General features: G+C 40.8%; 1 protein-coding gene across 3 annotated transcripts in view; it reads right to left on the minus strand.

Moving 5' to 3' along the window:
• Positions 1-14,334, minus strand: part of TSPAN12 (tetraspanin 12) — a 64,893-nt gene that overhangs the window by 20,349 nt on the left and 30,210 nt on the right. For all 3 annotated transcript variants that reach the window (XM_004741898.3, XM_004741897.3, XM_004741896.3), the window contains 2 exons: positions 7,261-7,335; positions 2,300-2,407 (listed from right to left, as the gene is read on the minus strand). In XM_004741898.3, coding sequence (XP_004741955.1) covers positions 2,300-2,407; positions 7,261-7,335 — 183 coding nt within the window. The remainder of the gene's footprint in view (positions 1-2,299; positions 2,408-7,260; positions 7,336-14,334) is intronic.

The raw sequence follows: 14,334 nt of genomic DNA on the forward strand, positions 1-14,334 counted from the left end.
CCATTTAACCTACAGCGGAAGTGAGGTTTTCACAGGTCAAACAACTTGCAGAGACCACAGGCTAGTGTGTGGCAGAGCCTATTTATTTCAAAGCTGGTTCTCCAATCATTAAGTTAAAATAAGCAAGTAAATACATTTTTTTAAAGATTTTATTTATTTATTTGACAGACAGAGATCACAAGCAGGCAGAGGCAGGCAGAGAGAGAGGAAGGGAAGCAGGGTCCCTGCTGAGCAGAGAGCCCGATGCAGGGCTCGATCCCAGAACCCCGGGATCATGACCTGAGCTGAAGGCAGAGGCTTTAACCCACTGAGCCACCCAGGCACCCCAAGTAAATACATTTTTAAAAATCAGTTTTTTAGAAAGATATTTAAAAAGATCCCTAGGGTTCATCTGAAAGTCCTTGACAGTGAGGTCCATGCCCAGAAGTGCACTGAAGGAGTCATCAGGACAACTGGGGCCTGATGAGGTCACTTTTAGCTCTACAATTTATTGCAGGAGCCAGGTGTTGTGAGAGGAACTGTGTTCCCTGCCCCCAAAATTCATGTTGAAATTCTAGCTCTCAAAATGTGACCATATTTGGAGATAGGATCTTCACAGAGGTAATTAAATTAAACCAAGGTCACAAGGATGGGCTCTAATCCCATATAATGGATGTCCTTATAAGAAGAAATTTGAACACAGACACATATAAAAGAAAGACAGACAAGGAGAAGATCTTCTCCTTGTGAAGACAAAAGGAGAGGACTGCTCTCTACAAGACCAGGAGAGAGGCCTCCAAAGAAATCAGCCCTGCACACCTTGATCTCGGACGTCTAGCTCCCCAAATTGTAAGATGACACATTCCTGTTGTTTCAGCCACCCAGTCTGTGATCATTTATTTTGGCCGCAGCCCTGACACACTAGCATGGGAGCCTTTAAAAAATCCGTTCAGGGTGCCCAGAGGTCATCATCCTCCTTTTGTGTGAAATAAGTCTATGATATGGAGGAGGGAACTTACCACACAATAAAGCTAAAAACATACATACTATCATTTGCAATGTTATACATTGTCTATCTAGATGGAGCCCCTTGAAAAAACTTCTTTTTTATCATGGTCTACATCAGAAACCCCAGAAAATAAAGAAAATCTGAGCAGCTTCTATCCAGGGCAATAGCTGAACACAGCTTACTATAAATTCCCTAATGTCTCATCTATTTTCCCTTCATGTTGTTTTTAGTACAAATGAACGGTAAACAAACAAAGCCAGGAAGCATTTAAATAAATAGGAAATCTGTGTTACAATGATAATTTTCACCATCTCAACAACGGTAACACAAAGAGCCAAATTTGGCCATTATCCTGGACTGAAACCTCTGCCCATATCCCAGATAGAGTAACTGGGCAGAGAGTTGGATATTCATCCTGTAAGACACTGACTCTCACATGTCTTGTGGCTCAGCTCAAAAACGATGGGAAAGAAACAGGTATACTTGGTCACCCAGGAATCTCCAATCACAAGGAAACAGCTTGGGAGAAGAGCTTGGTTTGTAGCCATACCAGTGGTGAACTTCAAGTCACCAGATTTTAAAAATCTACATATAGTCCGTGTTTGAGAAGATGAATGCATGCGGGGCTCTATGGAACTTAGGAAGAAAAGCAAAAAGAACCTATGCTTTATCATGCTATCGTCAATAAGCGTAAGCTAAATGAGATCAAACCCACAATCCCATTTAATCTTCTCAAAAACCCAAGAAGGCAAGTACTGGTCTTATCCCTAGTTTACAGATGAGGAGACTGAGGCTGAAAGAAGCTAAGGAAATTATAGAGGTTCATGGACTAGTAAGCAACAGAGCCAGAATCTGAACCAAGATCTTTCTGACTAGAAAACTCATACTTTTAATGATATACTGATGCTTAATTCACAAACGAGAGCCAGTATTTTTTAAAACATTGTAACTGTTTAAAATAAAGACAGCTCTAAAAGTCATGAAAACTTATCTCCTCAAATAAAACTTGGATGTTTATCAAGAAACGTTCAGAAAGAGGAAATTTCACAGTAGTTTAGCAAAATGGCTTTTAAGAAATTCTTAAAATATACGTGGACCACGTGAAATGAAGGGGAAATGGTAAATACAGGAAGAAAAGCAGGGCATGGTGTCACTTAAGGAATTTCTCAATAAAGAATTACATCAGTGTAACTGAATCACAGGCTTAACTTTTCAGTGCAGAGAAAATGACCAAAGCCACAGCTTTGAACATGTGTTTTGAAAGTATGCCACTTATTCCATACCCTCTACCTCAGAAATTGTAGAACTTACCTCTCTCTGGAAAAAATTCCAAGCATGAGTAAGCCACCGGTATCTAGGTAAGCCATAATTTGTCATTCTGGCTTTCAACGTGACCATGTCTGACCACTGAACCGGGACCTGGAGATAACAAACAAAATATCACAACTGGAACACACAAACACACACATTCAGACACACAAACATTCCCATATTCCCAAAAACAATTGCTCCCCCACTCATACACATATTGGAATGTATTGCAATTAAGAAATACTATTTTAAAATTTGTATTTGTTTGCGGCCTAAATTAAGCTCAAGGTTATTAGCTACTTATGAAACAATCTCTATGTGTAGATGTTTGCAGTAAATGAGGAAGTTCTTTACATTAAGAAAAGAAAAAAAAAATAACATCATTTAATGCCAATGTCAAGCTGAAGGAAATCACAAAACAAGTGGTTTACTGTACGTCCTACATGTTTGGCTGAAGAGCTCCTCATAATAAATGATCCCAGCCCAGAAATGCCCTTGGATCTGATTCCATAATGCTATGGAGTCAGTCTTTGAAGGGACTGCAGGGGGGCCTGCGTGGCTCAATCAGTTAAGCATCTGCCTTCGACTCAGGTCATGATCCTGGAGTCCTGGGATAGTCCTGGATGGTCCTGAGATGGATCTCCATGTCCTGCTCCCTGCTCAGCCTGGAGTCTGCTTCTCCCTCTGCCTCTCTCCATGTTCCTGCTCTCTCTCTCTCTCTCTCTCAAATAAATACATGAAACCTTCCTAAAAAATGAAGTGACTGCAGATTGTAGTACCAAAAATAAAGGGATAGGAATTAAGAACGGAAAGAATTCAGCTCAAGCCATGCCTCGTTCTGGAATAAGTGTGCAAATATCTTTCCCCAAACTGGATTTTGGGTGCAGGTATTCTTCTTTATGAAGAATACCTCACAAATTAAAGCACTTTTTGTGCTTCTAGACCCACGTCACCAAGCACCGTGTCCCTTAACAGAGTGTTTAATCATGGCAGAGCTTAAGGTACACAGCACAACATTTGGCCGAAAATCCAGTCAGCGCATCACGTGGTGCTTTATCTCCAGGGCCCTGGGGGGAAACTGACGCATACACATCCTCGTCTCCCCACACATGTGGTATTATGTTTAGAATGCATAACTGGGAAACTGGACAGACATCCATATCTGATGTATGTGGTAATACAGACCAGGCTTAGCCAAGCAAGCCTGACGCTAACTTAAGATTAGGACTATTTTGCAATCTTATTTTAAAAATAGCAGTATCAGTACAAGTAGCTTTAAAATTCCTGACCACAAAAGTTTTTTATTGTTTTCCTTTGTTAATTCTCTTTTTTTATTACTTGGAAATGTACATACAAAAGAAAACATGGTAACACTTGGGCACACAACTTTGCTCCTTTAGCCTGATTGTGTGTACTTCATGTTCACATGGTCTCAACAAAATTCAGGGAACTAAACCAAATTTCAAGCTACTCACTAGACATTATTTTTTCATATCTCTTTGAGTCTATAAAACTGGAAATGAAGTAAATCTCTAGAAGTCTATAATCTGAAACAGTTAATATTGACAGATTTTTCTGAAGAAGGAATCATGAATAGGAGGTGACCACGTATAAACAACAGAAATAATGGGAAACAGACTGATGTCAAATCTCTTGATTTGGTTATTAGAATAGTCTTATTATACATTTTATTTTACAAAGTAAATATAAGTTGTTTCCCTCTTGTAACCACAATTGATGTGAGACCAAATATGGCAAAAAAAACAGAGGAGATCACTGAGGTTCTGGCACAAAATACTGTGATTTGGCCATGAAGGAAAACACACACTTACTGGCTTCTTGCATGGAACAGCTAAGAGCACAAAGCCCATTCTATGCAAAGGCTGGGTTCTGCAAAATTTGGCAGCTAATAAACTTTAATGGCACTTTTCTTTCACACTGCCATTAGTGCAAAAGCAATAAAAAAATTCTGACAAACTTTTCTTCCAAGGAACCATTTTCCACATTTCCCTTGGAAACAGCCCCAACAGCCTTTGCTTTCTCCGGGTGACTTAATGGGGGAGATTTACATAAGCAAACAGTGGTTTATGCACTCAACTTCAAGGGCAGCGTCTATCCATTCAGTACCACCATGACACCAGGAAGATGGCCCCCAACTGAATAGAAGAAAGTATCTTCTAAAATTAGATTATATTAGAATCAAAACATTTCCTTTCAAATCCCTTAAATTAATTCATTTCATATTTGTTATAACTTGGGAGATTTAACAAATAATGATATGACAGGGGCATCTGGCTGGTTCAGTGGGTTAAAGCCTCTGCCTTCAGCTCTGGTCATGATTGCAGGGTCCTGGGATAGAGCCCCACATTGGGCTCTCTGCTCTGCCTGCTTGTGATCTGTGTCTGTCAAATAAATAAATAAAATCTTAAAAAATAAAAAAATAAAAAATAAATAAAAGGGATTTAGAGGGGCGCCTGGGTGGCTCAGTGGGTTAAAGCCTCTGCCTTCGGCTCAGGCCATGATCCCAGTGTCCTGGGATTGAGCCCCGCTTGGGCTCTCTGCTTAGCAGGGAGCCTGCTTCCTCCTCTCTCTCTGCCTGCCTTTCTCTGCCTACTTGTGATCTCTGTCTGTCAAATAAATAAATAAAATCCTAAATAATAAAAAAAGGGATTTAGAAATGAATTTACTTTCTATGGATTTTGAAACGGTTTGTATAGCTCTTATGTCATATCATTATTTTTTTTTAAGGTTTTTTAATTTATTTGACAGACAGAGATCACAAGTAGGCAGAGAGGCAGGCAGAGAGAGAGAGGAGGAAACAGGCTCCCCGCTGAGCAGAGAGCCCTATGTGGGGCTCAATCCCAGCCCCCAGGATCATGACCCGAGCTGAAGGCAGAGGCTTTAACCCACTGAGCCACCCAGGCGCCCCTAAATCCCTTTTAATTATCAAAAAGAACATAAGGAAAAGCTGTGGTGAAGGATCAGGGACTAATTCTAGGACTATTATCTGTTGCTTAAATGTCAAGGAGATACAGGTACTTCCTTAAAACAAAAAAATTTAGAAGCGACCGTCTCTTTACCAGTGAAACCCAGAACCAGAGTCTGGAGCCACCAACTACTCTTTCACTCCCCGAAATATATGATATTTCTAGGGATGGAGTGAAAAATATGATTCTCAAAGACAGCAAGAACATTCCTATTTTAACAGGAGATTTCATTTTGAAGAAAGCTTTTAACTTTATTAAACTAGTCAGAACCTGCCCTGACTTTTCAATTTTTAATAGAAAAAAAAATCATAAATTCTCTCTTCTTACTAAGAGTTGTCAGACATGGATGGGAAGCAGGAGTGTTTTCAGGCAGGTTCAGATGGGTGGCTGCGCCTAAGCATCGTTTACATGCAAATTAGAGTATGCAAAGTACTCATTAGTCTGTAATTACCACTTAGCATTCAAAACAGTCTCACAATACAGTAACAGATTTACCGCAGTATCAGTACCGGTACCGAAAGGACTTCACTTTCAGTACTGAAATACCTCTCTGAAACAAATACAAAATGATCTCCCTCTCTTCTTGAAAGCTTCTACATGTTCCAATGTTAAAGGTTCATCTGGGGAACTTGTCACAAATGTGAATGCCCGGTCCCTACCCTTTCTTCCTCTGCTTTCCCCTCTATTCTGATTCTGTCCTGTAAACTGTCTGAGAACTTCTTGTTGAAAAACATCACCTTCCCAGGGCACCTGGGTGGCTCAGTGGGTTAAGTCTGCTTTCGGCTCAGGTCATGATCTCAGGGTCCTGGGATGGAGCCCTGCATCAGGCTCTCTGTTCTGCAGGGAGCCTGCTTCCTCGTCTCTCTCTGCCTGCCTCTCTGCCTACTTGTGATCTCTGTCAAATAAATAAATAAAATCTTAAAAAAAAAAAAAAAAAAAAGAAAGAAAGAAAAAGAAAAAGAAAAACATCATCTTCCCAAAACAGAATTACTCTGTGGTACTTGGAGGGGACAAACCTGGCCTGCCACGGTGAGAACAGCCAGAAAACAGACATGCAAAGGGGCTCAAGTTCATGGGTGATAGATGTAGCACCTGTCACCTGTGAAGCGGGCAAACATTAGGAAAGTCATCACGCCCTATGTGAGCGGAGGTGAGGAGCAAGTGATACACCCAACGGGACTGGTAAAATCCCCTATCCTTGCTCATTCTCACATCACTCTGAAAGTTGATTTCAATTCCTAAAATGAAAGAGAAAAATGCTTAAGAGCTGTTTTCATGTAGCCAAGTCTCAAACTGTCAAGAGTGTTTCGAGGCTGAAGTAAACACACAGCAACTCTTCAAATATACTTCTTCTTCAAGGAATTTGGCTCAGCTTGTTGGAAACAGAAAATTCATGCTTCCTAGTCATCAGAATACAGCTGAGATGGGCACTTTATGAGGCTTACATGTAGATTTTCAAGTTTTCCCAGATCTTGTTGTGAATGCAAATCTTTCCTATTATATACTGAGAAGTTGGAAAAATGATTTTAGGACATGTATTATTCTGGTCTATTACAATGATGTTTTAGAGACCTGTGGAATTAAAGACATACAGTACAGCAAATAAAATTATACAAATTATGATTTAAAACTACACTTTAGACACAGACAAGAAAGTGTTCATTTTCAGAAATAGGACCAGCATTGTTATTATACAGGATAAACATTCAAATTAGAGGCACTGGGTGCCTCAGTGGATTGAGCCTCTGACTTTTGATCTAGGCTCAGGTCTTGATCTCCTAGTCATGAATTTGACCCTCGCTTTGGGCTTCCCTCTGGGCATGGAGCCTACTTAAACAAACAAATAAATAAACAAACAAACAAACAAAACATTCAAAACCACAATCATGTGTCTAAATAACTCCAAAGTATATGATTCAAAAGGCTGAACTGAATATTGTTCCAGAACGTGACTATACCCCACTTTGAACTCACCATAATTTCCTGCTCGTATGTCCAAACACCACAAGCCAGTTCCACACAGAAAATGACAAGCAAACTTCCAAAGTACTGCAGAAGAACAAAAAATTAATGCTGTTAGGATAGAATCAAAATAAAATATGGCCACCAGAGACGAGCTAAATATTATTCAGCGCTGTTTACCCAAAGGACAAGTAAACAAAGACACATATTTAAGAAGCTCCCTTGGGAGGAAAGGAAAAAAGTGTCCACAAATTGAAAGAAATCTACGGGCAATATCTGATACTCACCTGAATGGGACATCTGACTAGTGCTCTATTTATCAAGTACTTTCATAATTCATTCACTCAAGGACCTCGTGAAAGGGATAGGACTACCTCATTTTACAAGTGACAAAATTAATGCAAAAAGTAGACAATGTGAGTTGCTCAAGAATGTGCATAGTAGTTTGGGGGGAGGGGTTGCTAGAGCCTTTTGGCTGTGTTCTTTGTGCCACAGGCACCTCGACCCTTCTCCAGTTGCAGAGGTACCTTGCAGAAATAAACAGTAAAAGTGTGAGAAAGAATGAGCTCCCTGAAAGTTCTTCTCACTAATGCTGGCAGAATTCAGGGCGTCATGGATCTTCTGCTCCTTTTATGTCACTGGGTCAGGGTATGGGCCCCTGGGAGTGATGATTATTGACAAACCCCCTTGACTGCAATGACATCTCCCTTAGGGCAGGAACTTTATTGTCACAAAGTGGGTGCTCCGTAAGTATTTGTTACTTAAACGATAAATGAAAACAAAGCGGAGTGATAGCCTAGTAGAAGGCTAAGAGCTGCCTTGGGCTGGGTGATCTTTCCGAAGGTAGTTTTTAAGAGGAGTCAGTAAAGGGGCGCCTGGGTGGCTCAGTGGGTTAAAGCCTCTGCCTTCAGCTCAGGTCATGATCCCAGGGTCCTGGGATCGAGCCCCACATCGGGCTCTCTGCTCTGCGGGGAGCCTGCTTCCTCCTCTCTCTCTGTCTGCCTCTCTGCCTACTTGTGATCTCTGTCTGTCAAATAAATAAATAAAATCTTTAAAAAAAAAAAAAAAAAAGATGAGTCAGTAGAGACAAGAAGGCAAGGCTGATAAGATTGGTGCAAAAGCAATCCAGGAAGTGGAAATACCAAGTGCCAGGCCACCTTCTGGGTCAAGCCAGTTACTGAAGAACTGGGAGGTAACTAGAGCACACACGGGGTGGATGGGTACAGGAGTGTAAGCAGAAGAGGAAGAGAAATAGAGCCAGACAGATCTCCAGGGGCCGTAGAAAGGACTCTGGCTTTTATTCTAAGTGTAATCAAAATCCAGCAGCACGTGACACGGTCTGACATACATTATAAAAACATAATTCTGGCGGTTTTGTAAAAAAAAAAAAAACAAAAAACAACCTATAGGAAAGCAAAGATGTGATCAGGACAACTAAGTGAAAAATAGCTGAGCTAGGACAGCAGCAGAGAAATGGGGGGGGGGGTGGACTGATAATAAGATTGTGAGCTGTCAAAAGCGTGAACGCTGAGTTTCTTTGCTCATGATTTTTCCCCAAAAAGGGGAGGGGAAATAAAAGATCTAGAAAATTGAGCTGATTTTCTACTACTCCTATGATTTAAAAACCGAAATCACTGCTATTCGTTTTAATTTACTTCTTTCATGTAAAGACAGAAATAATATAGACATGGTTGCATAATATCTTAGAAACTAACACACTGAAAATAAAAATTGGCTCAAAAGATAAAGTAATATTTTCTTAAGGGTAGCCCACTTTATAAGCACTTTGATTTTCAACATATGCAGTACTCTTGGTCAGCTTCAATCTGCTCAAATCTCATTGCCTTACTTTAAAGATTTTTGCCTTAAAATGATGATTAGAAGAAATTTTGTGAACACAGCACTCCAAGCCAGTTTTTCTCCAAACTCTCTTTCATGGTTTATTTAAGAGATTTCTAGATATGAACAATACTACATGTACACCATAGGTTACAAAGAGACCAAATAGTCAATAATTGTATGCTAGATCCATTTTTTCTGCCTTTGATAAGACCCTACCAGACAGTAAACTTCAGAGAAAAATTACACCATGGGATAGTTTTGTTTTCCCAAATACCTAACCTTTTTTTTTTTTTTTTTCCAAAATTGATGTTTGGTTATGATGAAAACCAAAGCAGCCCCGAAAACGCACAACATCCTGAAAATAAAACACAGACATGGCCGCTGCTGCTGGTCAGGAGATAACTTTACTATGCCTTAGGGATCACCATGCAGATTTCTGGATTGATTTTATATCCTTGTAAGTCCCACTTGAGTCACTTCTCTTGTTTCTCGCCTCCTAGAGTCACTGGCCAGTTTACGACGTACCGTACCGCTGCAGCAGAAGGGCCCTGAAGGCAGAAGCAAGGGCGGAGTGCCCAGAAGTAAGCAATATTGCAACACCTTGAGTCTCTCTGCCAGGAAGCCGCGCACTGACCACACGCATGACAGCGCCTCTCATTTCTTGCGGTGAGCTTTGCCATGGCTTAGCAACACCATAACTTAAGCGTCCCCAGGAATGCCTAAAATACATATAACTAAAACAATCTCTCATTAAAACCCCCAAACCGAGGGGTGCCCGGTGGCGCAGCTGGTTGAGCATCCTCTCCGACCCCTGGTTTGGGCTCAAGTCCTGATCTCAGGATTGTGAGATCGAGCCCCACACCATCCCCCCACCTTGGGCTCCCTGCTCAGTGCAGAGTCTGAGATTCTCTGCCCCTTTGTCCCGCCCCTCCGTACTCACGCACACTCTCTCCTTCTCTCTCTAATAAATAAATCGTATTAAAAAAAATAAACAAACAAACTCAAAACTAAAATTACCCATCATGGGAAGGAGGGTGTCCATATAAGACACCCCTTTAACTCTGGGAAAACTCTAAAATGATTTTATGGTTCAGATTTCCAGTGATGTCATCGGATGCAAGTTCTTCCACATAAAGCAGTTCTTCTGTGTTTCTTCGACTTATACTCAGAAGCACAGATTTATTTGACCTTCAGATTAAAAATACACGTTTTAACCACGCTATAAAACTTTCTTGAACCAAATCAAATCTAAAATTTAATTCAAACCATAAATATATGAATATGAATATATATATATATTTTTTCCAAACGATGCTACATCTTTGTGGTCGGCTGCCCTTGCCTTGATGTCATTGTGTCATTGTGTCTTCTAAGTCCAAGGAAAACATTAAATGCCAAATCCATTGTTAACACGACATACAGAGATCAACTTCATTTATCCCTACTTTTTCTTTTCCAGTGAGCTCCAAGGCCTCGATGGTCATCCTCATAATGATTATAGAGCAGAGAATCACTCTGCCACTATTTTGTTTAAGGGCTGGATCTGAGCGAGGCATCTGTTAATCCATAGTTTGAACAGAGCAAAGCGAGCAAAGAAGAGAGCAACAGCTCCTGCTGACCTCTGCTATGGTATGAGGGTATGAGGTGCACACACTACAGTATGTGGTCCCTGCAAAGCCATCCGTCATCCTCCACAGTATTGGGAACATGTATATATCTCTCCTGACGGCGTCCATCTGTGCCTCCCACGCATCCCCCCTGCGCACACGCCTGGGTGAGACGGTCTGTGCCATCCAGTGTGCAGACCAATCTGCCCCTCTCGTCTCCTTGGGTGCAGTCCTTCCTGAATGGTGGGAAAAGCTCAGAATTTGGAGTTGGAAGACTGAAGTCCAAAGCCAGGTCGGAACACACGCTGTGACCTCCGGTGAATCATTAACCCGGCTTCAGTTTGCTCCTCTGTGTCCCGAAGATAAAAATAAAGCCTTCTTTGCTATTATCATCAAGGCTGATGGGATAAATGGGAAAGTGGTTTGCATTTTTTTAAATTTAAACCTGTAAAACATATATGGATGCTGTTCTGAACCATTCTGTACAGGGCAATCCAAAATGGACTTGTCCTCTCTTCTCCTACAGAGAACCCGCGTGCCCCATAAGGTGACAAGGTCTCTGCCTCATCGTCATTCTCCAGCATTGCCTCTCTGGTTCTTTACCACGTTACTTTTGTCCTTCCCTCCTCGTGGAGCAGCACTCCTCTCTCTGTCTGCTGTGAGCCAGGCTTCAGAGGCTCTGGCTTTTAAACCAGCTGGCTGCCTCACACACAGGTCACAGAACTTAACTGCCAGACCATGGGTCCTGGCTGGCAGACATCTTGTTCTTAAACATAATTTATCCCCAGAAAGCACCTATCTCTAAGCAGCACCTGTCGTCAATGAATGTTTGGTGGAAATACTGATCAGTTTACCAATGAGAAAGATTTTCTCGAGATTCTCTAATTTGAACTGAGTTTCCTGCTAACACTGAACTCCCTCTGACTTCTGCTTATAAATTCAAAGAAATCTGAAATACTGCCTCTCTGTTTTACTATTATTTTTTCCCTCTAGTTTTACTATTGTCTTCCTTGTGCATTGTTCTATGATAATCCGGGGTGCCTTTAAACATTTGGGACAATTTAACGAAGCTAAAGAAAAGGAGCCCCGTACTGACTCCTCTGTCTTTCCTCAGCAACTAAGGACTAAACATTTCAAACAAATGAAGAATGAGAAACTGGTGTTTATACAAGTAAATTAGAATGCCATCATTTGCATGACAAACTATTTTGTTTGCTTGGAAAATTATTCAACACAGAGTTCCTTAAAATAGCTAAGTTTCTCTACTGTAATTAAACTAAAATTTGTGTTCTACGAATAAGTTTTATCTTCAAGCATTTGTTCATGAAGAAACTGCATCAAATAAAGCAAGCAGAAAAGAGGACGCATCCCCCTAAATGATGCAATTAATTAGTGATTTTTCTTTTCTACCAAATCTCTCAAGCTGAGAAGAACTACTTCCAGTTAAAAAATAAGAGCCCTCTGGAGGCACCTGGGTGGCTCAGTTGGTGAAGTGGCTGCCTGCAGCTCTGGTTGTGATCCCAAGGTCCTGGGACTGAGACACCTTCCCCAAAGCCCCCCACGCCCCAACTGACACATGGGGCTTCCTGCTCAGCAGGGAGCCTGCTTTCACCTCTCCCCTCATGCACTGGCACATGCTCTCTCTCTCTCTCTCTTAAATAAATAAATGAAATCTTTAAAAAAAAAAAAATGAGAGCCTTCACTGTGTTGGATAAAAGAAGATCAAATAAAACACTGTATGTGAGATTGCTTTGTTGACTCTCTCATTTTAAACAAGACAGATAAGAACATGGGCTCTGAAATAAAATGGACTCGGGCTTTAGATTCTGGCTCCTGTACATATCAGTTGGATGAACTCAGGCAAACCACTAAGCCTCAGTTTCCTGATCTGTAAGATGAGAATGCTAAGACTTACATTGTGGGGTTGTGCTAAGGATTCAATCAGGTAGAGTGGTGTCGTGTGGTAAGCGTCCCCTAATAGGAGCTATCACATCACAGCATCTATTAGAATACAAACTCAGTAAGGACAAGGGATACCATTTTGGCTTAAATGCTAACATGCTGACTGGCATACAGCAGGAACTTGAGGCCTATTTCTTGGCTCGGTGTACTGGGATCAGAGGATAATGGTGAGTAACATTGTTCATCTCCTTCCATCAGGATCACTCTCACCAAAGGACATTCAATCCCACAAGTGGTTTGATAAAAATCATTACTAAAATCCCTATCCAGTGAGAATATAGCTGGTATTTTTCCAAACATCTTTCTTAGGAAGCTAAGCAGGAAGTGGTGGGTGGGGAACCCAACTTCTTTTTAAAAAGGAGTGAAATCAATTTGTTATTTTTTTTTAATTTGTTATTTTAAACTAAGATTGGCCACAAAATGTTAAGAAAGGCTGAACCACTCCCTTTGTCCACTGGAAGTATCTGAAGAGGAAGAGAAGGACCGGAAATCCAATCTTCCTATTTAAGTCCTTGGTGACCTGTAGGTAAATGCATCTCTAGTAGAAACAGAGGGGATTTATTCCTCACTATTAAAGGTTATTTCATCTCATTATATGTATACAGACAAAATAGGAAAATCTCAAGGAGGTCCTTTCTTAAAGAAACATTTATTTATAAAAACGATTTCGCTCCCTGATACCACCCACCCCAGGATTTCCTCCTAAAGAAAGCAGATTAATAAATGTATGCCCCTATCCCTTCACCCCCCTGAAATTTCGCTAAAATAAAAAATAAGGGATCTTTTCTATAAAAGGTGTAAACTCAGGGGTAAAGGAAGAGGAGATGACAGCAAGTAGAGTTTGGAATGTGCGAACTTCTCAGCAGTCCCCCAAAAGCTGAAGGCTTAACTAGTAGCGAGGAAAACTGAAAACAACAGAATCCCCTGAACGCTCAGGTACTGGCAGATAGGATGGATGGATAGGGGACACGGATGAAGGTAGGGCTGAAAACAGAATGACTTGCTGCAAATCTCTTTAGGAAGAAGTTAGACCCCATGTCCCTTTCTCCATACTAGACAGCTGGGTGACTACCCAGACCCACCAATACAGAAGCTGGGGTATTTATCCTGTGGAGACAGCAAAACAGAGGACACTAGAAACAGTGGAAGACAGAGTACAGTACTGGCAAAGATCAGTGAAGTTCAAATTTACATACTTTTTCTCAAAGGTTCAAAATTCCTATCAAACCAAAATAAGCTTTGGATTTCTAGTAGGATACTAGAAGCTAAAGGGCAATGGAAGAATGTCTTCAACATGCTGAGGGGGAAAAATGATTTCTAACCTATAATTCCATAGCAATTAAAATTATCATGAAAATGCAAATAGGGCCATTTTTAGCCATAGAGACTTTTAAAAATGTATGTCCTCTGTATGTTTCTTCAGGAAACTACTGGAAGATGTGTGGACAATGACTTGGAATCTAGAAAACAAGGATCTAAAACAAGAGTGAGGTAAAGGTAATCCCAGAATGGTAAGTAAAGGGACAGCCCATAAGTGCAAGAGTTTCAGTGGGTCTAGACTGGAGAGGTCTAGGATGTTCTGAGATAGATTTCTTAATAAAAAAAAAAAAAATTTCAACTGAGTGCTCCAAATATTTGAGTATATAAAGAGAGGAGCTACACCAGAGTTTAGAGT

Source organism: Mustela putorius, unplaced genomic scaffold, assembly GCF_011764305.1.
Source record: "Mustela putorius furo isolate JIRA1106 unplaced genomic scaffold, ASM1176430v1.1 tig00003845_pilon_pilon_pilon, whole genome shotgun sequence".
NCBI classification, from domain to species: domain Eukaryota; kingdom Metazoa; phylum Chordata; class Mammalia; order Carnivora; family Mustelidae; genus Mustela; species Mustela putorius.